The sequence below is a fragment of the Saccoglossus kowalevskii genome, chromosome 18 (assembly GCF_978046115.1).
Source record: "Saccoglossus kowalevskii chromosome 18, keSacKowa6.1, whole genome shotgun sequence".
Lineage (NCBI taxonomy): Eukaryota > Metazoa > Hemichordata > Enteropneusta > Harrimaniidae > Saccoglossus > Saccoglossus kowalevskii.
In genome coordinates this window covers 18540555-18566129 of record NC_140658.1, presented here as the reverse complement: position 1 = coordinate 18566129, position 25575 = coordinate 18540555, and the positions used below count along the sequence as shown (strand labels likewise).

At 36.6% G+C, this 25575-nt stretch overlaps 1 protein-coding gene across 1 annotated transcript in view; it reads right to left on the bottom strand.

The window, feature by feature from the left end:
- Positions 1 to 25571, bottom strand: part of LOC100367247 (EARP-interacting protein homolog) — a 30548-nt gene extending 4977 nt beyond the window's left edge. Inside the window, exons 1-9 of the mRNA XM_006811045.3 lie at positions 25417 to 25571; positions 17401 to 17484; positions 15906 to 16038; positions 12694 to 12841; positions 12335 to 12434; positions 11184 to 11320; positions 9735 to 9902; positions 5988 to 6143; positions 2907 to 3109 (exon numbers count right to left, since the gene is read on the bottom strand). Of these exons, the coding sequence (XP_006811108.3) occupies positions 2935 to 3109; positions 5988 to 6143; positions 9735 to 9902; positions 11184 to 11320; positions 12335 to 12434; positions 12694 to 12841; positions 15906 to 16038; positions 17401 to 17484; positions 25417 to 25458 (1143 nt within the window). The 5' untranslated portion in view covers positions 25459 to 25571 and the 3' untranslated portion in view covers positions 2907 to 2934. The remainder of the gene's footprint in view (positions 1 to 2906; positions 3110 to 5987; positions 6144 to 9734; positions 9903 to 11183; positions 11321 to 12334; positions 12435 to 12693; positions 12842 to 15905; positions 16039 to 17400; positions 17485 to 25416) is intronic.
- Between the last annotated feature and the right edge of the window lie 4 nt (positions 25572 to 25575).

Here is a 25575-nt window from a genome sequence, read left to right as displayed (position 1 = left end):
GTGACCTGGGGTTGTGTTCTCTACAGTGACCTGGGGTTGTGTTGTCCACAGTGACCTGCGGTTGTGTTGTCCACAGTGACCTGCAGTTGTTCTGTCCACAGTGACTTGGGGTTGTGTTGTTCACAGTGACCTGGGGTTGTGTTGTCCACAGTGACCTGGAGTTGTGTTCTCCACAGTGACCTGGGGTTGTGTTGTCCACAGTGACCTAGGGTTGTGTTGTCCACAGTGACCTGGGGTTGTGTTCTCCACAGTGACCTGGGGTTGTGTTGTCTACAGTGACCTGGGGTTGTGTTGTCCACAGTGACCTGGGGTTGTGTTGTCCACAGTGACCTGGGGTTGTGTTGTCTACAGTGACCTGGGGTTGTGTTGTCTACAGTGACCTGGGGTTGTGTTGTCCACAGTGACCTGGGGTTGTGTTCTCCACAGTGACCTGGGGTTGTGTTGTCTACAGTGACCTGGGGTTGTTTAGTCCACAGTGACCTGGGGTTGTGTTGTTCACAGTGACCTGGGGTTGTGTTGTTCACAGTGACCTGGGGTTGTGTTGTCCACAGTGACCTGGGGTTGTGTTGTCCACAGTGACCTGGGGTTGTGTTCTCCACAGTGACCTGGGGTTGTGTTGTTCACAGTGACCTGGGGTTGTGTTCTCCACAGTGACCTGGGGTTGTATTGTTCACAGTGACCTGGGGTTGTGTTCTCTACAGTGACCTGGGGTTGTGTTGTCCACAGTGACCTGGGGTTGTGTTGTCTACAGTGACCTGGGGTTGTGCTGTCCACAGTGACCTGGGGTTGTGTTGTCCACAGTGACCTGGGGTTGTGTTGTCCACAGTGACCAGGGGTTGTGTTCTCCACAGTGACCTGGGGTTGTGTTGTTCACAGTGACCTGGGGTTGTGTTCTCTACAGTGACCTGGGGTTATGTTGTCCACAGTGACCTGGGGTTGTGTTGTCCACAGTGACCTGGGGTTGTGTTGTCCACAGTGACCTGGGGTTGTGTTGTCCACAGTGACCTGGGGTTGTGTTCTCCACAGTGACCTGGGGTTGTGTTGTCCACAGTGACCTGGGGTTGTGTTGTCCACAGTGACCTAGGGTTGTGTTGTCCACAGTGACCTGCAGTTGTTCTGTCCACAGTGACCTGCAGTTATTCTGTCCACAGTGAGCTGCAGTTATTCTGTCCACAGTAACCTGGGATTGTGTAGTCCACAGTGACCTAGGGGTGTGTTGTCCACAGTGACCTGGGGTTGTGTTCTCTACAGTGACCTGGGGTTGTGTTGTCCACAGTGACCAGGGGTTGTTTAGTCCACAGTGACCTGGGGTTGTGTTGTTCACAGTGACCTGGGGTTGTGTTGTTCACAGTGACCTGGGGTTGTTTAGTCCACAGTGACCTGGGGTTGTGTTGTCTACAGTGACCTGGGGTTGTGTTGTCCACAGTGACCTGGGGTTGTGTTGTCCACAGTGACCTGGGGTTGTGTTGTCCACAGTGACCTGGGGTTGTGTTGTCCACAGTGACCTGGGGTTGTGTTGTCCACAGTGACCTGGGGTAGTGTTGTCCACAGTGACCTGGGGTTGTGTTGTCCACAGTGACCTGGGGTTGTGTTGTCCACAGTGACCTGGGGTTGTGTTGTCCACAGTGACCTGGGGTTGTGTTGTCCACAGTAACCTGGGGTTGTGTTGTCCACAGTGACCTGGGGTTGTGTTGTCCACAGTGACCTGGGGTTGTGTTGTCCACAGTGACCTGGGGTTGTGTTGTCTACAGTGACCTGGGGTTGTGTTGTCCACAGTGACCTGGGGTTGTGTTGTTCACAGTGACCTGGGGTTGTGTTCTCTACAGTGACCTGGGGTTGTGTTGTCCACAGTGACCTGCGGTTGTGTTGTCCACAGTGACCTGCAGTTGTTCTGTCCACAGTGACTTGGGGTTGTGTTGTTCACAGTGACCTGGGGTTGTGTTGTCCACAGTGACCTGGGGTTGTGTTCTCCACAGTGACCTGGGGTTGTGTTGTCCACAGTGACCTAGGGTTGTGTTGTCCACAGTGACCTGGGGTTGTGTTCTCCACAGTGACCTGGGGTTGTGTTGTCTACAGTGACCTGGGGTTGTGTTGTCCACAGTGACCTGGGGTTGTGTTGTCCACAGTGACCTGGGGTTGTGTTGTCTACAGTGACCTGGGGTTGTGTTGTCCACAGTGACCTGGGGTTGTGTTCTCCACAGTGACCTGGGGTTGTGTTGTCTACAGTGACCTGGGGTTGTTTAGTCCACAGTGACCTGGGGTTGTGTTGTTCACAGTGACCTGGGGTTGTGTTGTCCACAGTGACCTGGGGTTGTGTTGTCCACAGTGACCTGGGGTTGTGTTCTCCACAGTGACCTGGGGTTGTGTTGTTCACAGTGACCTGGGGTTGTGTTCTCCACAGTGACCTGGGGTTGTGTTGTTCACAGTGACCTGGGGTTGTGTTCTCTACAGTGACCTGGGGTTGTATTGTCCACAGTGACCTGGGGTTGTGTTGTCTACAGTGACCTGGGGTTGTGCTGTCCACAGTGACCTGGGGTTGTGTTGTCCACAGTGACCTGGGGTTGTGTTGTCCACAGTGACCTGGGGTTGTGTTGTCCACAGTGACCAGGGGTTGTGTTCTCCACAGTGACCTGGGGTTGTGTTGTTCACAGTGACCTGGGGTTGTGTTCTCTACAGTGACCTGGGGTTATGTTGTCCACAGTGACCTGGGGTTGTGTTGTCCACAGTGACCTGGGGTTGTGTTGTCCACAGTGACCTGGGGTTGTGTTGTCCACAGTGACCTAGGGTTGTGTTGTCCACAGTGACCTGGGATTGTGTAGTCCACAGTGACCTGGGGTTGTGTTGTCCACAGTGACCTGTGGTCATCCTCTGCACAGTGTCCTGAAGTTCATGGGTCAAATACTCACCTTTTCCCATCATCTACCTTCCGAGCACTCACAGCAATATTTTATATTTTTCAGTTCTTGGAACATGGTTGATGACTAATCTACCGTCATAGCTTAATGACGCAAATAACCATGGATCAGCTGTCGACCATTCTGCCGCATACACACTGTCTTCGTGCTCCTCATACGTGGCTATAACACCGTCTTCTTTCGGTTCTAATGATCTACAGGAAAACATACAAGTGAGAGGTCAAGTCGCAGCACATACACATGTGTAAAACAAACAATGTATTTTACGCATTTATCATATACCTTGTATTGCCTGGCCTTGTAACGCTATTAGAAGTGCGCCCTCACATCAGGGAACAAATTTTAGGTGTCATACCTGGCCCACCATGCCCAGCTTTTACTATTCAAAACAAAACGCATCGTTCTAAATTATGTTATGTGTTAGAGACGACGCTGTGGTAAACTTGTAAATACACTAATATAGTATATGATAACCCCTTTATGGACTGGATATAGCTTTTGTTGCCTTCTGTGGTACCGCTTACACACCCTCGCAAGCTCAGGTGCTCTCATCACATGACCTTGGGCCGCAAAAGCCATATCCAGTCCATAAAAACTAGTATATGTTGCACTGATATTAGAGTCACTGCTTTCCCTCTTTAAAGTTTTGTGCTAATTGCATGTACAAGTGAACCAGACTCTCAAACCTAATACTGCGTGTTTGGTAGACTGTGCTAAGATTTATACTGATGAGAAAACAGTTGGTTCTGAAATTGAAGCCAGAACCTCCCTGATGCGAGGTGAATGTGCTAACTACTATACCAACACTCAGTTCTGTGTTCTTTTAAATTTGTTTTTGATCAATAATCACAATGTCTATGCTGTCAATTTTACAGAACAGAGGTGCTGAATCCTTGGTTTCTTCAATCTCTCAAAATAAAATGTTAAGAATTTATAGTATTACATGCATTTCAAAAGAATGTTGTTTTTAGGGAGAGGTTTGTCAGAAACATCCTTGCAAAAAAAATAAAAAATATACACATAATAGCAGAAAGAAAGTACAAACAGATAAACAAATGGCAAACACTTATTAATGGTACATTGCTAAAAATAGACATCTTACACAAGCCTTGGTCATCTTTTGCACACTAATCAGTGACATCATCAATTGATGCATAAAAATCACCAACACAACTGGTGACATCATCACTTCTTACCTTCTCCTGGCATTCCAGTTATCATAAGTAGAAACAAAAGGGACGAAAAGACTTGGCAAGTTGGACAGAAGAATGGACAATAGTGAAATAAAGAAATGAAAGAATTGAGTCAATAAGAGTACGATGCATGCATGACCTGGTGAGGGAAAATTTGCTGATAAATTTAAAAAACACATTTCTCCTCTCTTTGAAGGAAGATGTTTACAGAATTTTCCTGTATAGTAAAATTAAAGCAGGATTGTTGTCACCTGTGTATACGCAGGAATTGAGTCCCAAGCGACAATAACACACACTAAAATGCAAAGGCTAATGGGTAGACGCTTGTTTGTAAACAATGACACGCTATGGCCATCTGACGCATGCACAGGTGACGACTCCCCCGCTTTAAAGCAATTTTAACTTTTATTTCAAAGTTTTGGTGAGCAATGAGTGAGAGCTAATATAGAGCCATGCAAAGAACTTGTTACTCATTATTCATCATGTTACTATAAACGCAATGCATTATGGGAATTAACATCGTTTGTAATTAAAAACTATAATTACACTAGAAACTCACTGAATAAAATATCAATTTTACAATATTTGCTTTTTCATCAACTTTTTGAGACATGACAAAATTACTTCACCATAGAAGCCAGTGTAAAAATGCAAATTTTGATTGTCATTTTCAGTATCGTAATGACATTAATCCAAAATGTACCAAGTAGAAACTTATAATCTTTAATTTGACCAGAACCTTATTTATCACCTAGAAATTAAACATTCAATATTTTCCACAAGTCTATTATCATTCAGGATCAAACGATGTAACAAAGTATGTTTTTATTTTAGAATCATACAAAATTACCTTTGTATGCCAAACTAGAAATGTCAACTTTTCTATACTATATAGGGAATTTTCATAAAAACTAGCTATATTTCTTCTTCTTTATTCTGTGATATTCACAAAGTTCATTTTGTTGAAGTAGAACAAATATTACACTGCAACATATATATTTATATTTCATCTCCACTCACCAACAGTAACCAAGGTAACCATGCAAACACAGATCAGGTAAATTAAGACATGAAAGAAAGAGACAATACAGCCTCCTGTGTACAATCTACTACAGAAAATGCACTTAGGACAATTCATTTCATATTGCTCCCATCTGATTGGACACCATGGTACTATATCACATACACAATGTACCATGTGGTTGGTGACGGAGGCAGAATGTACTCCAGTTGTACTCTGGAATGTACTATTAAGTCAACAGTCATCTTAGCATAAGACAAGTCACTCTATCACCATAACCAGGTACAAGTACATTTCATGGTATTCTTTACAAATAGTTTACTGTGAAAAGTTTTACCAAGGCATAATTAACCTTTTGAGAGCCAGATATTTTTCTTGTCTGAAATTCAGTGCAAACACATTTTGTAAAATTTTCAGTAAATTCCATCACCATTTTGAACCATACAGACAGTTTCAGATATTGTTTTTAGTTTTTGATCAAAAGTTTTGTCAATTTTTATCAACATTTTTACCAAAGGGAGGAGCATTCTGTACAAAGTCATATTGTATTTGGTGCCAAAACTTACCAATGACACTCAAAGATTAAACAGGGATTGTTGCCTCTTGGGAAAGGACAGCGTCAATCAAGGTTATAGCCAGAAAAATTATTTATGGTAATTTTGTGATTTTATTTTGACAGGTTTGTGAGAATTTTGTATCTGTCTAAAATTTGGAATGCCTGCCAAAAAAATGACAAGCCTGTCATCAATTAAATATTTATTATGATCAGTTTGTAAGCAAATTTAATCACATTTATAAACATTGATGAACAGATGTTAGATGAACCAATTTACAAGAATGCAATAATTCAGCTCTCACCTGTCTTGTTCGTTATCTTCATTATCACTCATATTATCTTGATAATTGAAAGGTTCTGATGATAACGAGATAATATTGGATAATATTACTCTACTGTCACTACTTGAAGTCAAGACTAGCTGGTCATGGAAATGATTGTAGCGTACACTCCATACCCTAAAATAAAACAATGAACCGGTAAACATATTAATAATAATAATAATAGTTTATTAAGCAACTGTAATCTGCTAAGGTAAAAATAGTGTAAAATAAAATCTAAATAATGCAACTAAAAATAACTGCAAATTTAAAAGGTCTAATAACTACAAAAAAAATCAGAAAGTAATAAAAATACGGTGAGTATGTCAAAGTAAAGGTTCTTCCTACCCAGGGGTTTAATGATTGAATAATCATCAATTTATCTATTTTTACTGATATGAGAAACATGATATATATATATATATATCTGTGAAGCTGTCTGGTAAGTCTATTCTTAAACATAATAATTCTTGGACATAATAACAAATATATTGACCAATCAGATTCGTTGTTACAAGTATTATACTTTTAAACATGCTAAGGATCTTATGAGAAGTTTGTGATGATAAACAATCACATTTTCTTTTATTTTGAAGTTTTTCCAGTCTATACTTTTATTATCTTTGTAGTTGCAGAAAGTTTCAATGTAAAGATGATGTCTGTTGTGAACCTTCATAATTTATTCACAATTTTATTGATATATTTTATTTTTATCTATTAACAAACTGAAAAAAAACAGAAAACTTTCAAATAATAATCTATTCACAGTGTTACTTCTGAGACCCTTTCCTGCACATACACAAAAATCAAAATATAATTTATATATTTGCTATTATAATAGATTAATTGGATGAACATTTCTCAATTTCAACTGTAGTGGCGTAACATAAGATACTAATCTAATAAGACACTTCAAGGTAATACGTGGAGACAGTAGACTGGAACACGATACTTTGATAATGCAAGAAAGAGAGGATGCCCAGAAATTAAATTATAGTCAGGGAAAAATTAAAATTTCTGTAGGGGTCAAAATTGAGTACACTTTTGCAGGAAAAAAAATCCAGCTACAGTGGAATGGCAGAAAATTATTAGCAAATCGAATGTTCAAATATCATATTCAGCCCATGGGGCAGTAGGATTAATTTTATCACCAGACGTCATTCTCACCCAAATTTTTCTGCACTTTTTTCTTAAATTCTTCAATCTTACAGGAAATGAACCCTAATTTTGAAGACGACAAACAAAAGTTTAGTAAATTTTCATTTTTTACTGACAAAATTTGGCTATTTTTGTCCGAATCTTCTGAAGAAAAGTGCAAACTATAAATGGGAATATTCTTCAATCTTACTGACAATGAACCCTAATTTTGGAGCCGACAAACAAAATTTTAGTCAATTTTAAGTTTTTACTGAAAAAAATTTGGCTACTTTTGTCCCAATCTTCTGAAGGGAAGTGCAAACTATAAATGGGAATATTTTGCAGATTTGTGATGAAAAGAGGGAACTGGAGATGAAAAGGTTGAAGAGGATTTAAAAAAAACACAACAATGTGTGACATGAAGGACTAATAAAATATGGGTAGGCAACAATATCTATATAAAAATCAGATGTTGCATACCCTTACATTATAAATCCTTGATAATAATGATAATGTCGATAAGCTTTGAGGGAAACCTGGCATTCATTTCATAACACATGCTAGAATCACAAGTATATGAACAAATATTTTAAACAAGCCGGTAGGCTAGTTGGCGATCCGCTCCGCTCAAAAACAAGCAATATGTTTTTGACTGTTTCCATGGTGACATAAACGTGAAGCTAACGTCAGTTTATAACTAATACGAAGTTCGCAAACACCATTCAGTCTTTAGAAGTCACTTAGTTTATTACTGGGACCACAGTCACTCTACTAGTAGAATGACTGTGCTAGGACGTATTCTGCTGTTACATTTATTATTTCCAACCGTTTTGCGATAGGATTTTCTAGAATGAAGCGTTTCCTGTAAATGCTGGAAAGCGAAATAATGAAATAACGAAATGGTAAATATTTACCTAAAGTACCATGTGTTAACCTTCATAATAATATACTTCATAATGCAAAACACTAGTCACGGTGAGTTATTTAAATATACGACTCCTCGAAAAATATGACCACAGTCCAGAATTTCAGACGGATATTAAGCAACCCAAGAGGACTCACAATCCTTTGTGCGCGTTATTACGGACTCGCGCAAAAAACTGTACCACGCTTGTCAAATCTGGGTCAAATATACAGTACGCTACTATCTTGCCACAGATTGTTTATTAGTAGTGGAGTGTTCGGGGACCATTGAATTAGCCCGTGATTCATATTTTATGTGTATTAATTTATTCATCAATTGTCGTGACTGACAGTACTGCAAAATTTTTGGTCAAAAAAACGCAACTGGTGAAACGGAAGAGCATCGCCAGGCTCGGAGGCAAGGCTCTTTGGCAACGACCGCATAGAGGTCAAAATACGCGTTTTATTTTTACGCGTTAAATTTGGCTCTTCCGTTTCACCCCCTCCGGAATGTTCTATTTTCGCAGCCTAATCGCAGGTTTTTCGAAAAATGTCGAAAAAACACAAGAATTTGTAGAAATGTTCCTGTTTTGGGCGGATTATTGATATAGAATAATGTCTTTATTACAAAAATGCTGAAAAACCGTGAGTTGTTGCCTTAGTTATTTTTTTATTGGCGAAAAACTGCGAACTCAGCAAATTTGGTTGCACAACTTCCCTTTATCATATACACCCAGCGACACCGATGCCAGCTGACTGTGTACAAAACTGGGAGGAGGTAATACATTTGGGGCGAAAGTATTCAAAAATCAGTTTTTGGATGTTGCAATGGCAGTGGTGGGCCAGGATTTTTTTCCAATTAGTGACGGCACGAACAAAACCAGTTGAGTCGAAAAAATCACAGAGGAGTTAAAAGCCGTTGCTGGTGAAAAGTTACCCCAACTTTGGGGTCAAATTTCTCGGTAATGAAAACAGATATCAAAAATTCAAATAGTAACTTTGTGCCCACACTCAAGCTGAGTAGAATGAGCTACGTCTGAAGTGTTTTATTCCAAATTTGTAGGAGGAGATACATTTGGCGCGAAGCTATCCAAAAATCAGTTTTTTGGCTGTTGCTATGGCAACAGTGGGCCAAACAATTTTTTTCAGATTTTTCCTAATAACTAGGGTGAAGGTGTGACCTACCTGCCAAGTTTGAATGAAATCGGCCAAGCCAAAAAAATCACAGAAGAAATCATACGTGAAAACACTGGAAATGTACACACACAGACACACACACAAAACGACAAAAGTGATTATAAGGGCAATCCTAGCGGAGCGGATCGCCAATACGTTTTATAGATCCTGTGAGTTAGACACATTATGAACACAAATAGTTTATGCACCATATTTTCTCTATTAGTAGTGCATATAAACCAACATATACATGTATTGTATACTGTAAAGGGGTTAATTATTCACTGGGTTTTAATTTTGCTTATTTCGCTGACTGCGCTAAATTAAAACCCAGTGAATATGTAACATTTAACATAGAACACATTATCTAAATGATAAAACCGTGAATTTAAAACCCACTGAATATGCCTGAAATGGTAAATCAGCGAAATTTAAACCCAGTGAAAATTAGTCATTTTACAGTACTGAATCATTAAAATATAACTTATGGTGAGCATAAAGGTTTTGACTTACCAGTGAGAATGGTGGGCCAAAACTTTTAAGCTTTCACTAGGGTTTCTGATATCCCAGAATTTGACTTTACAATCATCCCCACACGTGACAAGATAATACTGTTTATTGGGGTTGAACTCCAGGTCCCTGACGAGCTGACCGTGTGCGTTCTCTATACAGTATACTTGCCTGATAATAAGATAATGATAACAGAGAAGTTATTAACAAGGACCAAGTAAAAAGTATCCAATAAACTATATTGTGTATGAAATGTACGAATGAATCTTGGATTGTCTTTCCAAAAAATGTTTTATAGAGAACTCAATTACAATTTTTATCTTTGTTTTTGGCCTGAGCATGACAAGAGAAGTGTGACCATTTTTCCCTAGAGCATCTATGAACCAATTTTCATTGAATCGTAATGATCAGCGGAAAAGCTATTTACCAATTATGCAAAATCAGGTAATTACATTTTGTATTATGCAAGGGTATTAACCCCAAACTTACCAGGTCTATGCATTGTCCTATGACATCTATGTACCAAAATTTGTTGTAATGTGATGGCTAGTATTTTTTAAGTTATCAGTGGAAAAGCCGTAAATTGACTAATCATTATGCAAATTAAATAATTAGTATGCAAAGATTTTTACCCCAAACTAATCAGGTCTGCGCATTGCCCTACAGCATCTATGTATCAAGTTTCATCAAAATCCAATTTTTGGTTTTTTTTCAGATATCAGTGGAATAATCATAGAACAGCTAAGAATTAGCTAATTATCATGCAAACTAGGTAATTAATATGCATGGATTTAAACCAAAACCTAATAAAATCTGTGCATTAGCCCAAAGCATCTACGCATGAAGTTCGCACATGGGAGACAAAAATGTCTATAAATTTAAATCATATAGAACTAAATTGAGAGATGTGCACTTCATTCAATTGTAATCAATTTTAACTTTTGATGTGGTTTTAAAATATGACAAAATATCAACCATTTATTACATAAACGTTCAATTATTAAAAACATAAACCATTTCATTCATGGTAAACAATGTGCAGAAAAATAATTAAACTGATTTGTGATTTTTAAAGGCTTGGATGCATTGTGTTACTGATCTGATATACCTATGAGTATGAGTATTTTTAGTAAAGTTTGACCTAATTTTAAAAGATTGAAAAAAGTTTGTTTTGATGACATTATAATATAACATTTTCTGAATGTTTTAGTTCAAAGATTATAGAATGAACTCAAGACAGTTTTAGGGTCCTCAGCTGTTGATATGCTCTGTACATGTAGTACAAAGGTTACAGTTTCTAGTAAATTTCAAATTTCCGGAGAGATACATACTCTTTGCCGGTGAAGCTCACGGTTCCAAGCAACAAAAAACACAAAAATATGGAAAACATAATGTAGATATAAGGTGACAAAAGAAAAACACTGGTTGCTAGGAGACAGTCACGTGACTTACTTCATAGACCTGAGGTCCCATCCCCGTACTATGGTATCATTGGCTGTGGCTATTTGTGTACAATTGTGGTGTGGATTCCATGTACCCGATGTGATCTTAGGTTGACCTTTGCCCTCTATCACTGAGGAGCTGCTAGCCTGTAGAGAGAAATAAACAACATACCGGTATACGAGATGTCAGGATCTGAAGACTGGAATATACTGTAAATTTCGAACAAATTTAAGAAATTTGATAGCAGTAACAATTTCCCTGAGTCGCACAACGTAAAATTATATCAGTGACTTTTGCAAAATTTTACATACATTTTGTTTACCGGTAATCTGCTTGGATAATTTTTCACTGTCGTACAGAATTTAATATGACTGGACGAAATAAATTAATGCATTGTATCAAAGTGCCTTGCTATTAATTAGACAGACTTTTTATGATGGTTTGACCCAACTTGTTCCAATCGAGTAAAGATCTCCAAATGTGCAGAAAAAATTACCGATAGTCAGCAATTTTAATACAGTAACTGTAAAATACTTTGAAATATCTACCTGCCATTTTAGCAAATTTGGCTCAACACAAAAATAGAATCAGAATCTTAATTTAGAAACAGTATCTTAATTTAGCTAAAATGTCATTATGAGAATATACTTTAATTAGCTACCTTTTGAATTAGCTAAATTAGCTAAAATAACATGCTAATAAAGACATGTTGTGCAGAAGCTGGTAATAGGGCTGTTCTGTGTTTAGAACAATATTGTAACAGTAGGAGTCCTTTAACACTATTTTCTCAACTACATTTGGAGCAGCATTTTTCTTTTCAGTATTATTTGAGAATGAGTAAATTTTGAGCACCGTAAAACTATGTTTTTTCAATCAGACTTTTATAATTAATAGTTCAAAATTACTGTTAAATTGCAGACACCCAATTTAAAAACCGCTGAAATGAGTACACATGATTTGTTTTTAATGAAGAGAGAGTTGCAGATCTAAGAATAGTTTTTCAAAAACACTACAAAATATGACTGGTCAGAATATGGATTTTTTACTTTAATGACCTTACAAATACAATACGAAAAAATAATTTGTTCTATTTCATTATAGAAATTTCCCCAAATTGTGAATCAAATACACCCCCCCCTCTTCTCATGACTCTTCCCTACCTTAGCTTCTTTACAATTCTCATTGACATCCCATAATACTACATGGTTATCTGTTAATGAAATCAGTTTTCGCCCATCACCTTGTGGTTCCCATAGCAACCTATAACAAGATATATTATGTCTGTTGGCATTTTTTTTAAACTAAGATAGAATAGCAGGTGTTCATCACACCCACATACTTATTTCTTAAATAGATTATTATTTTCACTTCAGTTGTAATTGCTGACTGCAAAGAACAGAGAATATGTATCGGTATGTTTTTTTAGCTCCAAATGAAAAAATTACCTCTCTGACGAGTGGTTATAAACTATTAAAAAAATTATCCTTCATATTAAAATATAAGTGCAACAAAACTATACCTGACCATGTTGCCATAGTTACTGTTGTCAAGATGACATAATAATTCTAAAGACTGCGCTGTGCTCTGCTCGTCGATGTGTTCAACATTTTCAAAGTCTGTTGGTATTTTCCAGAGCGAGGCATGCATCTCTGTTTTTGAGTCTGATGCTGAAAGAAAAATATTTGAATGTCAACTTAAACTTTTCATTACCAATGTTTTATTACAAAATAGTCCCATTTATAGTCTGCATTTTCTTTCAGAAGATTGGGAAAAATGGAAATTGTCTCAAATTTCGTCTGTTGGCTCCAAAATTAGGGTTCATTTCCAGAAATATTGAAGAATGAGAAAGAACTGCAGACAAATTTGGGCGAGAAAGACTGGTGGAGAAACGGTTAAGGTGTTTTTTCAATAATAATACAAAATGCTTACTATCTCAAATATTTTCTCTGAAATATCAGCTATCAGCGAATGAAGATATTATGTTTGAATCCAACCTTGGGCAGAACTCAAAATAAGGGATTCAATGGTCAAAGTCACTGGCTGCAGTTCATTCACTAATTTTGAAGGAATGTTGCTCAAGATCTGCAGGCACTTGTGTTAGACAAGGTCAGGATATTGCATTGAATTGTCACCTGATAGAGAGATGGCAACACACCCTGTTGTGTATGGTTGACCCTAACTTAAATATTGTCTCTGTGGCAAAATGCATTATAGCTCTATTAAAAGTGCAATGTCAATAGAAAAGCAGAAATTTAAAGTAAAAAATTACATTTATTGTGTATACTGAATGATAAAAATATGACACATCGATATCATTTATGTAAGCGTATCATAATCTACATGTACTAATAGAACAAGTATGGTATTGTATGCATTCCTAATAAAGAAGAAAATCAAAAAAGACAACAATGACAGTCAGTTTACAAGACAGTTGTCTCACACAAAAATATTAAAAAAAAAATAGTTATTGTAAAGTCGAAAATGAAAAAAAAAAATTGAACTGGTTGCGTAATGATAAGAACACTGTAAATTGTTCTTCTAGCCGCAAATTTTAAAGATCAACAAAGTTGCAACAACAAAAAATAGAACATGATATAATGATGATATAATGTTATTAAATAAAATACGAGTATTCATGTACAACAAACAGGAGATGAATTCCGATATATTGTTAATAACCAAATTTTTATACATCTTTTTTAACAGAAATTCAGGTATATAAAACTAACGCTTAGTTTGCCAATAGACAATTTGCATAATTGAACATGCCACATGCACACACTAGACTGATACTGATTTGGGGCATTTGTTTTATACTTGATCAACCTTAGAAAAAATGAACACTTGTTTTTATTTCATAAACACTGCCTGGTACATGTCTTCTTTAACATATACCTTCAAAAAGTATTATTTCATATCATACTGACTGACTGTAGTGACTTCCTTGTTCTTACAAGAATATGTAACAGAGTTACAGTCAGCAATGCATGGTTTACATATTTACATTTAACAGTGTTTATGATTCCCACGCAACTTTGTGAGTTTTAGCACTACATTCATACAGCAAATTTCTGCAGTCAGTGACAGACAATTTTTTACTACGTTTTTTATCTTCACTTTAATGTTTGAGTCATAAAATCTTATTCAGTAGTTTGAATTATTTATGTTTTTTATTTTGATCAGCTGGTCAGAGGGCAAACACATTATTAGACATAGAGTCTTAATTTGCACAGTTACCGATTACTGATACTGGAAATAATGATATTCTGAAACTCAAATAATAATAATTTTATAATATAATATAATAATTAATTTTATACTACTCCTGAATTGTGTCATAAATTCATTTTTATTACTGGTATATAATTTATAGAAAAAATTGCCCTGAAATTGAAACATATAATTAACTTTTGAGGTGATACATTACAAAACTGTCACAGCATTTTGTTTTAACTCCATCAAAACACAGACCTTACAGGGTATATGATCAAAACATTGAGACCAACTTTTAGATTATTCTTCAAAAAAAACAAAAATAATGTGACTCAATTTAATGAGATACAAAGTCTGACACTTGACATTAATACCTGGTTATAATACATTGTTACAATTTAAGGGGTCAACCATTTAAAATGAATTGGGGTTCAATTTTTTTTCACAGTGCCTTATTTGTACACATTTTTATTTTTCTTGAATATGCCACGATTTTTTACTGCAACACCCTTGCATGCACTGTTTTACATTTGGTGCCCAGCATGTAAATTTTTTTGGAAAAAAATATTCCAGGGACCCCAACATAATTTCAAATGGTTGACCCCTAATAAGGAAGTGGAATGTAAAAAATAAACTAACCATCCATTACACAATGACCCTTATAAAGAGCAATGAATTGCAGACATGGTTGCTTTTAAGTCACTTAAGTGAATTTTAAAACACTTTTTAATCTATGTTAGGTTTACATGAATGAAATTCTTAAGTGTACTTGCATAAAATTAATAATGGACTCGAAAAAATTACTTTCACATAATCTGGTATATAAAATGTGACAATGTGGGGCAAGGCATAATGCCAGGATGTGTGACCTTTTGGGGGTCAGGCATATTGCCAGGATGCGTGACCTTTTTAGGGGTCATGCATAAATACCAGGATGTGCGACCTTTAGGGGTCATGCATAAATACCAGGATGTGTGACCTTTTGGAGGTCATGCATAACTACCAGGATGTGTGACCTTTTGGGGGTCATGCATAAATACCAGGATGTGCGACCTTTAGGGGTCATGCATAAATACCAGGATGTGCAGCCTTTAGGGGTCATGCATAAATACCAGGATGTGCGACCTTTAGGGGTCATGCATAAATACCAGGATGTGCAGCCTTTAGGGGTCATGTATAAATACCAGGATGTGCGACCTTTAAGGGTCATGCATAAATACCAGGATGTGTGACTTAGGAGGTCATGCATAAATACCAGGATGTGCGACTTTTAGGAGGTCATGCATAATGCCAGAATGTGTGACGTTTAGGAGTCATGCATAATACATTATGTACCAGGATGTGCGACTTTTTTAGAAGGTCATGGATAAATACCAGGATGTGTGACCGTTAGGGGTCGTGCATAAATACCAGAATGTGTGACTTTGAGATCAGGTGGATTCAGGAGGAGGAGTGAGAGTCTATTACGGTACTCTGAGATGAGTAAATACAAAACATATACAGTGTGAATATACTTACTTTTATTATAACATGTTGCTAAAACATTTTTATCAGCGGGACTGCAACTCATATGCCATATTTCACCGTCTTTGTGGGAGTAAACATTTTTATTTATCACATTGCTTTCATCATCATAATCTATCTGATGAATCTGAAATAGAAATTGACAATATTTAAATATTGCCTGATTAAAGCATTAGTAACAAATATTATTATACATGTATTGTTTCAAAATGTTATCATCATGTTAAAGTACTGTTGTCATGTTTAAAGTGATATTAAAATGTTCAAGTTCAGAGTTGTATGGACATGTCATAACAAAGTATTAAAAACATGTTTCAAAATGCTATTAACATGTTTTAAAGTGATGTCATGTTTTCAAGTTTTGCACTATGACCTGCTTTGCACTGTGACCTACTATACACTGTGACCTACTATGGACTGTGACCTACTATGCCCTGTGACCATGACCTACTATGCCGCACTGTGACCTACTGTGCACTGTGACCTACTATGCACTGTGACCTACTATGCCCTGTGATCTACAATGCACTGTGACCTACTATGCCCTGTGACCTACTATGCCCTGTGATCTACAATGCACTGTGACCTACTATGCCCTGTGATCTACTATGCCCTGTGACCTACTATACCCTGTGATCTACTATGCCATGACCTACTATGCACTGCGACCTACTATGCCCTGTGATCTACAGTGCCCTGTGACCTACTATGAACTGTGACCTACTATGCCCTGTGATCTACAACGCACTGTGACCTACTATGCCCTGTGATCTACTATGCCCTGTGACCTACTATGCACTTTGGCCTACTATACCCTGTGATCTACTATGCCATGACCTACTATGCACTGTGACCTACTATGCCCTGTGATCTACTATGCACTATGACCTACTATGCCCTGTGATCTACTATGCACTGTGACCTACTATGCCCTGTGACCTACTATGCCCTGTGACCTACTATGCCCAGTGATCTACTATGCCCTGTGACCTACTATGCCCTGTGATCTACTATGCCATGACCTACTATGCACTGTGACCTACGTGACCTACTATGCCCTGTGATCTACTATGCACTGTGACCTACTATGCCCTGTGACCTACTATGCCCTATGATCTACTATGCACTGTGACCTAGCTACATTGCACTGTGACCTACTATGCACCATGACCTACAATGCCCTGTGACCTACTATGCCCTGTGACTTACTATGCACTGTGACCTACTACACCCTATGACCTAATATGCACTGTGACCTACTTTGCCCTGTGATCTACTATGCCCTGTGACCTATTATGCCCTGTGACCTACTATTCCCCGTGACCTACTTTGCCCTGTGACCTATTATGCACTGTGACCTACATTGCACTGTGACCTATTATGCCCTGTGACCTACTATTCCCTGTGACCTACTTTGTACTGTGACCTACTATGCACTGTGACGTACTATACTTTTCATCTGTTTTATATTACTACTACCGGTACTAACCTGATTGTCAAATTTCAATGACTGAGTTCCTACGAAGAATCTGATGAAATCAGTCTCAGCTGCATGTGCAGACAGCGCCCTCGCCTGTGAGAGGAGAATAAATACAATTAGCACACCACGCAAACAACAAAATTATATTTCAATTTATTTTCAAAATTTTTGTTGAATGAAGTGACATTTTTTTTTTATCTATGATCTTTACATGACAAATGCAGTGACTTGGAGCAAAAATATTTCAAAGCTGATTACTTATTAGTAAACGTCACAAGTAACATTACATCGAATTTCAGTGTCACAAAGTATGTATGCTTTAAAGATGTAAACAAATATTTTTGACTGATGTAATCTGTAATCATTAATACATTCCTTCACTTTCACACAAATTAGATACGTGATTTTGAATAGAAACATCTGGGGTATTTTGTGTTCCAGTGAAGTTCATATTGACCATTGTAAGGATCAGTGCTATGCAGAAAACAAAAGTTTTGCTGTACTTTGTTAATCGATGGTATGTGTGATATATTGGGTTGGTAAGTAAAATTTATGTATACTCTACAAGAGACATATAATAACAAGTCATTGTCAATGACACGTCCCCGTTCCGTTCATATTTGAGTGACATATACATTCAAAGCAGATCATGACCGAAATGCACCTGCATATGTACAACACATTGTGCTAAATCTGAACAAAATCCATCCATGCATGACTGAGATCCGGTTCTGGAATTGTGAGAATACGTGATTTTGATGCATTTTCGGCCTTAAAATGGCCATCATTCCGCTATTGTTAAGCAGATCATGAAACAAATGCACATATCTATTTGTGACATGATGTACCATGTGTGTGTGAAGTTTGAACTTGATCAATCCAGACATGTCTTGGATACGGATCCAGAACTGAATTCTTTAACAAAATGGCCGCCAGTCTGCCATTTCGAACTTGATCCGGAAAAAAAAGACGTGCATCAAGGTCCTATTATGTTTAATGTATGTACCAAATTTGAACAAAATCCATCCATGCATGACTGAGATCCGGTTCTGGAATTGTGAAAATACGTGATTTTGATGCATTTTCGGCCTTAAAATGGCCATCATTCCGCTATTGTTAAGCAGATCATGAAACAAATGCACATATCTATTTGTGACATGATGTACCATGTGTGTGTGAAGTTTGAACTTGATCAATCCAGACATGTCTTGGATACGGATCCAGAACTGAATTCTTTAACAAAATGGCCGCCAGTCGGCCATTTCGAACTTGATCCGAAAAAAAAAGACGTGCATCAAGGTCCTATTATATTTAATGTATGTACCAAATTTGAACAAAATCCATCCATGCATAACTGAGATACGGGTCCGGAATGGTGAAAATGTGTGATTTCAATGCATTTTCGGCCTTAAAGCGGCCCCCATTTGGCTATCGTTAATGAGATCATGAAACAAATGCACATACATATTTGTGACATGATGTACCTTGTGTGTGTGAAGTTTGAACTTGATCAATCCAGACATGTCTCGGATACGGATCCAGAACTGAATTCTTTAAAACAAAATGGCCGCCAGTCGGCTATTTCGAACTTGATCCGGAAAAAAAAATGACGTGCATCAAGGTCCTATTATGTTTAATGTATGTACCAAATTTGAATGAAATCCGTCCATGCATAACTGAGATCTGGGTCCGGAATGGTGAAAATGTGCGATTTCAATGCATTTTCGGCCTTAAAGCGGCCCCCATTTGGCTATCGTTAATGAGATCATGAAACAAATGCACATACATATTTGTGACATGATGTACCTTGTGTGTGTGAAGTTTGAACTTGATCAATCCAGACATGTCTCAGATACGGATCCAGAACTGAATTCTTTAAAACAAAATGGCCGCTAGTCGGCTATTTCGAACTTGATCCGAAAAAAAAATGACGTGCATCAAGGTCCTATTATGTTTAATGTATGTACCAAATTTGAATGAAATCCGTCCATGCATAACTGAGATCCGGGTCCGGAATGGTGAAAATGTGCGATTTCAATGCATTTTCGGCCTTAAAGTGGCCGCCATTTGGCTATCGTTAATGAGATCATGAAACAAATGCACATACATATTTGTGACATGATGTACCTTGTGTGTGTGAAGTTTGAACTCGATCAATCCAAGCATGTCTCAGATACAGATCCAGAACTGAATTCTTTAAAACAAAATGGCCGCCAGTCGGCCATTTCGAACCCGATCCAAAAAAAAAAATGACGTGCATCAAGGTCCTATTATGTTTAATGTATGTACCAAATTTGAACAAAATCCGTCCATGCATAACTGAGATCCGGGTCCGGAATGGTGAAAATGTGCGATTTTGATGCATTTTCGGCCTTAAAATGGCCGCTATTCGGCTATCGTTAATCGGATCATGAAAAAAATGCATGTGCATATGTCCCATATAATGTGTGATGTATGAGTGAAGTTTGAACTTAATCGGTCCATGCATGTTCGAGATACAGGTGATCACGGACGCACGGACGCACGGACGCACGGACGCACGGACGCACACAGGGCAAAACATAAGTCCCCGTTTTCGGACTGCGTCCGAACGGGGACTAATAATGTTACTGGCCGAACAAGGGCATTTGTGTCTTCGCGCAAGAACATTTTCTAACATTCTGTGCTCCAGTGCAAATTTCACTATTCGGTGGATAATATATACAATTCTGTCCGATGTACGTACATTTCTAAAATTATGGTTTACATTTTTAGATATTCCCTGTTCAACCCATAAATCATCATCAACAGTTTAGTAATTTGACAATATACCTTTTGATAAATATAAATTAAATAGAGATTTTTTCATTTTTATTAATCTCTCTTCCAACCTTAAGTTAACTAATATACACACAATTATTTGATATGTGTCAACTTTTTTTATATTCGCCCACCCAAACAGCAAACATGTGCCAAGTGTCTATTTGAGTAAACTACATTCTGATAATTCAATAGTTAGGCTCCTATTTTTTTTTCATATTTTATTTACTGTTTTTTTGTTCATTTATGACTAATTTTATGGTTTTACTTGTCATTATTAATTTGTTTAATGTATTGTATCGAGGTGATCATTCCTCTCAGTTATCGCACTGTAATTGCCAAAGATATCACATAAATTCATCAATAGCTGTCAGTTATCCTATGTGAACAGATATCACCGTAGCGACAGACCCTGGAAATAGAAACAACGATACAACACTGACAGATCTGTTTTAGTGTAGACTTTGATCACTTTACTAATTAAGATATGACAAAATGCTTGGGTCAGATTTTATTCTGTACACTGTGCATTACCCCCGGTATGGTTTATTTTTAGAAAACAGTAAGTTTATTTTTAGAAAATAATGTTGTTTTTCTTCAGAAAAATGTGCTCTGCTATGGGCCTTTTTTTCGTCATCATAAAACTCAACCATGTGTAAAACTTGCATTCCAATCAGAGTATAATACGCGCTGTTGTTTTGTTTTCCCACGTTTGATTGAGCATCAGGGATTTTGTTAAGAGCCAGCCGGCTACAAACTCAATTTGGCTACTTTGTCTACTTTCGAACCACATATGTCCGCCTTGCTGCAGCACTTCGCACTGTCCAGAGCCTTCTTTTTTTTTTTTGGCCTGTTGTTACAGAATGATGGCCTGCTATTTTATATTTTATTTTATTTGTGAAACCCCTGAGTATAAAACTGTTCTGCGAGACAAAAAGCTGTGACCGTATATATCCAAAGTGATACCAAACCCTGGTGTATATAGACCTGAATGTATAAGATGTTATTCTTGATAATGGACCACTAAAGCAACTTGGTAATCAAATTAACCAGGACTCTAGTTGGCACCTAAAAAATCAATGTGGTTCGCAGCCTCATAGCAATCAATACATTTTGCTGTGGGTCCGAACCAATTCTGTCTCATTAAAAAATTAATTGATATGCAAATCTTTTAATACTGATTTTTGAATAGTGCATAGTGTCACGAATGTCAAACATTAAATCATGTTTATGTTGTATGTCGTGATGGTGGCGTTTTGTGTTTGTCTTACGGCGATAGATAGGCAATGTTGTTTTTGGCGATAGATAATTGTTAAATATAGAGTGGCAAGATGTTTCTTTTAGTCAGCACTAGGGAAGCGGACTTTGATAGCACCCGATCTGAACGTTCATGTGATCAAATGTGGATGTCCGATCTTGTAGGTACCACAGTAAGCCATTGAATAATATTGCATCATGGGAGTTTGTGATCTATTCTGGAGGACGTCGGTTCGCCGTTGCTGGCAGTATACCATTTTTTACGTGTCTACTAATCACGCGTTTGCAAGTAACGTTAGAACAATACACTGTGTATTGTCATACAAATTAATGTATTGTGATCTACGGAATGTGCATCATAAAGATAATTCTATTGGCCAATTCCGGCCTACTGCAGTTAACGAGTGGGGAAACTCGCCAGTGAATGACATTCCCGATTTTGGTTCTGAACTGGATGTGCCTTCTAATTTATGTTACTGGCTACGGAGATGTACTGCGGTGCAAGGGAATCCACCCGGACCACTCTCCTTCTACAAGTTACGAATATTGGACAGATAAACTCTGTAATTGATTGGTATCGTGCTCGACTACAGTGCTTCTGACTGCGTTTTGTAATTACCGTCGTCGCCACCGTTAGCAGAGACTCGCTGGAAAATACACCGTTATCACGCAAAGACCCGTTTTCATCTAGTTTGAAGAAACTGTATGTAGGTAGGGCTGTGTCCGATCGCCAGTATATTATTTGCGTCCGTTGTTTGTTATGTACGTTTGTCTCTTAGTTTTATGCATGCATGCAAGATTCTATGTTAGACAATTATTTACGTTATCGATTTAGGCATTTCCCCGTAATAGTATAACGTAATCCACTACCCCTTTATAGAGGGTTTGGCATTTCTTGCCTACCCTTTTCCCGTGTGGAAATATTACAATATTATTACTGAATTATATTTCTAGTGTTATATTTTTGTGTAACAAAACAACGTGTACCCCACTACCCCTTGTAACGGGTCAGGCATTTCCTGCCCATCTTTTAGGTGTGTGGAATAAAGTACGTTGTTTAAGCCTTACTCGTGTAGCGTGTACTTGTTGTTTATGTCGCATATAAATTATACAACTGTCTTAAGTTTCGAATTATTAAAGGACCCAGTTCACAGGGGTGTTATGGGTGTCATTTGTTTGAGACAATTTGAAACCTTAGCTCAACCCAACTAGCACCCTGTGACACATAGCATGTGATTTATTAAGGCTAGTGCTATGCATGATCATATTTTTTACCCACTTTCAGATATTTATTTTATTTAAAATTTGTTCAACTATTGAGTTTTTACAAATTATGCAAAAGACATTTGATTGTTTCAGATTTGCTAATATGAGCTAGCGTTCATGTTCATGTCCAAGAAACAGTTCCAGACAAAATTGTCGTCAAATTTGATAAAATCACAAAATAACACATTCCCATGTGTATAGTATTTGCAAACTTTCAAATAAATCAGGTGATATATTAGTAAGAAATCACTGTAGACTATTGAGTTTTTATAAATTATGCAAAAGACATTTTAATAGAATAGAATAGAATAGAATAGAATAGAATAGAATAGAATAGAATAGAATAGAATAGAATAGAATAGAATAGAATAATGCTTTATTACATCTTTAATGTAGACTATTGAGTTTTTATAAATTATGCAAAAGACATTTTAATAGAATAGAATAGAATAGAATAGAATAGAATAGAATAGAATAGAATAGAATAGAATAGAATAGAATAGAATAGAATAGAATAGAATAATGCTTTATTACATCTTTAATGTAGACTATTGAGTTTTTATAAATTATGCAAAAGACATTTTAATAGAATAGAATAGAATAGAATAGAATAGAATAGAATAGAATAGAATAGAATAGAATAGAATAGAATAGAATAATGCTTTATTACATCTTTAATGTAGACTATTGAGTTTTTATAAATTATGCAAAAGACATTTTAATAGAATAGAATAGAATAGAATAGAATAGAATAGAATAGAATAGAATAGAATAGAATAGAATAGAATAGAATAGAATAATGCTTTATTACATCTTTAATGTAGACTATTGAGTTTTTATAAATTATGCAAAAGACATTTTAATAGAATAGAATAGAATAGAATAGAATAGAATAGAATAGAATAGAATAGAATAGAATAGAATAGAATAGAATAATGCTTTATTACATCTTTAATGTAGACTATTGAGTTTTTATAAATTATGCAAAAGATATTTTAATAGAATAGAATAGAATAGAATAGAATAGAATAGAATAGAATAGAATAGAATAGAATAGAATAGAATAGAATAGAATAGAATAATGCTTTATTACATCCTAAATGAAATCTGACATTTCAATTTTGGTATTTGCTGTATTAAAGCTTTTTAAAATAAACAACAACTAAATCACACAGAAAATATAGCACAACAATACATTAATTTATTTTCACCTTTACTTTTCTTATTTTGTAGGCTTTCTGTATGTAATTTAATAACCTGAGTAGACATTGTAAAATGTGCATAAATTTATCTTTGTTGTTTTTTGGTCACATTTTGTATATGCCAGTCAGATATTGACAAGTGAACAAACATGTCGATATACAGCCAACATGGAATTTTATTTTATTTTATTTAATACAAAATTTAGTATGAATGAAAAAAACATACAATAAATCAATAGAAATAAAATCAATAAATTTTCCCAAGCAATTGACAATGAAGCCTAGCAAGCACTTAAATTTCCCAAGAGTTGATAACTTGCAAATGTTGTCATCATAAAATACTACATGTAACATAGCCAAATCAGTAAGAAAAAAAACCTCAATAAAATTCAGAAGTTTATTCATATAGTCAACACAAACAAAAAACTATTACTAATGAAACTAATTGACTATATTTAAACAGCAATAACAATTAGAAAACAATTCCTTGAATGATTTTATCAATATTAAACATTTATAATTCAAATTTATACCTTTATTACATTAAATTAGACAACAAATACGGGATTAATATGCATCTTTCTTTTAGAAGGAGTTGTTTTATTGTTTTTTCTATTAATATTCTGTTTTTGTAGATTAATTTATTTTTATTCCTTCCTTATTAGTGTATTAATACTGTATACTAGTACTTTTACTATTATCTGTAACCATTACTAGGGAGTAAGTGTTAATAAATAAATAACTAATTACATTTTTTAACCAAACTAGAAATGTATTGTTTATTTATGGTAATAATGAAGAATTATCTTAGCCTATCTATATGGTATCAGAGGTACATTACTTGGGGTTTGCAACTACGGTGACATGATACCAGGTTCCCGTTTCAATCTCGATCTTGCATAAACGTTCCAACTCAGGAAAATTTGAATGCGCATGCCTGAGGTAACTAGAATACAGAGATGTCCAGGTGGATCAAAATAGCTGCCCACGATATGACGTTTACGATAACTATATTTTTTGTACATTTTCGATGTATTATATTTTTTCACTATGAATGTGGTAATACATGTTTTATTGTTTTATTACAAACCGCCTTTGTCATTTCAGAAGGTCGTAGCATCATTCTCGCTATCTACGAGATGAGACTTGAATGGGATCTTGACATGATGTCACCATACAGTACTATGCGCGTTGCAAACCCCAAGTAATGTACCTCTGATGGTACATACCACCGTCCCTGTTGAGGAACAGGTGGGTGGGTATACATGAAAATGTAAATATTAAATAAATGGCAGTGAATACAATGTTCTTGGAAATTACCGTGCCTCAATTTATTGTTTGCCAATTAAGAAGTTGCATAATTAATTTGATGCATTATATATTCTATTGAGCAACACTTGTGTCCGGGACACAAGCAACACCCCCCCCCCCCACCTTTATGAAAACAATCCTTTAAATTCAATGTATCAAGACTTGTTGGCGCTGAGAATTAAATCCTTACCTGAAATTCCAATCCATAAATAACAGGAGCATCATCTTCCATTGCCTTCGAACTAATCGAACACAAGCTAATTCGAAAATTGTATAAAAACAACGAGAGTGAATGAATGATTGCAGAAACCGGAAGTGCACATTTGTGTACCTCGTGACGGCTGCTTAA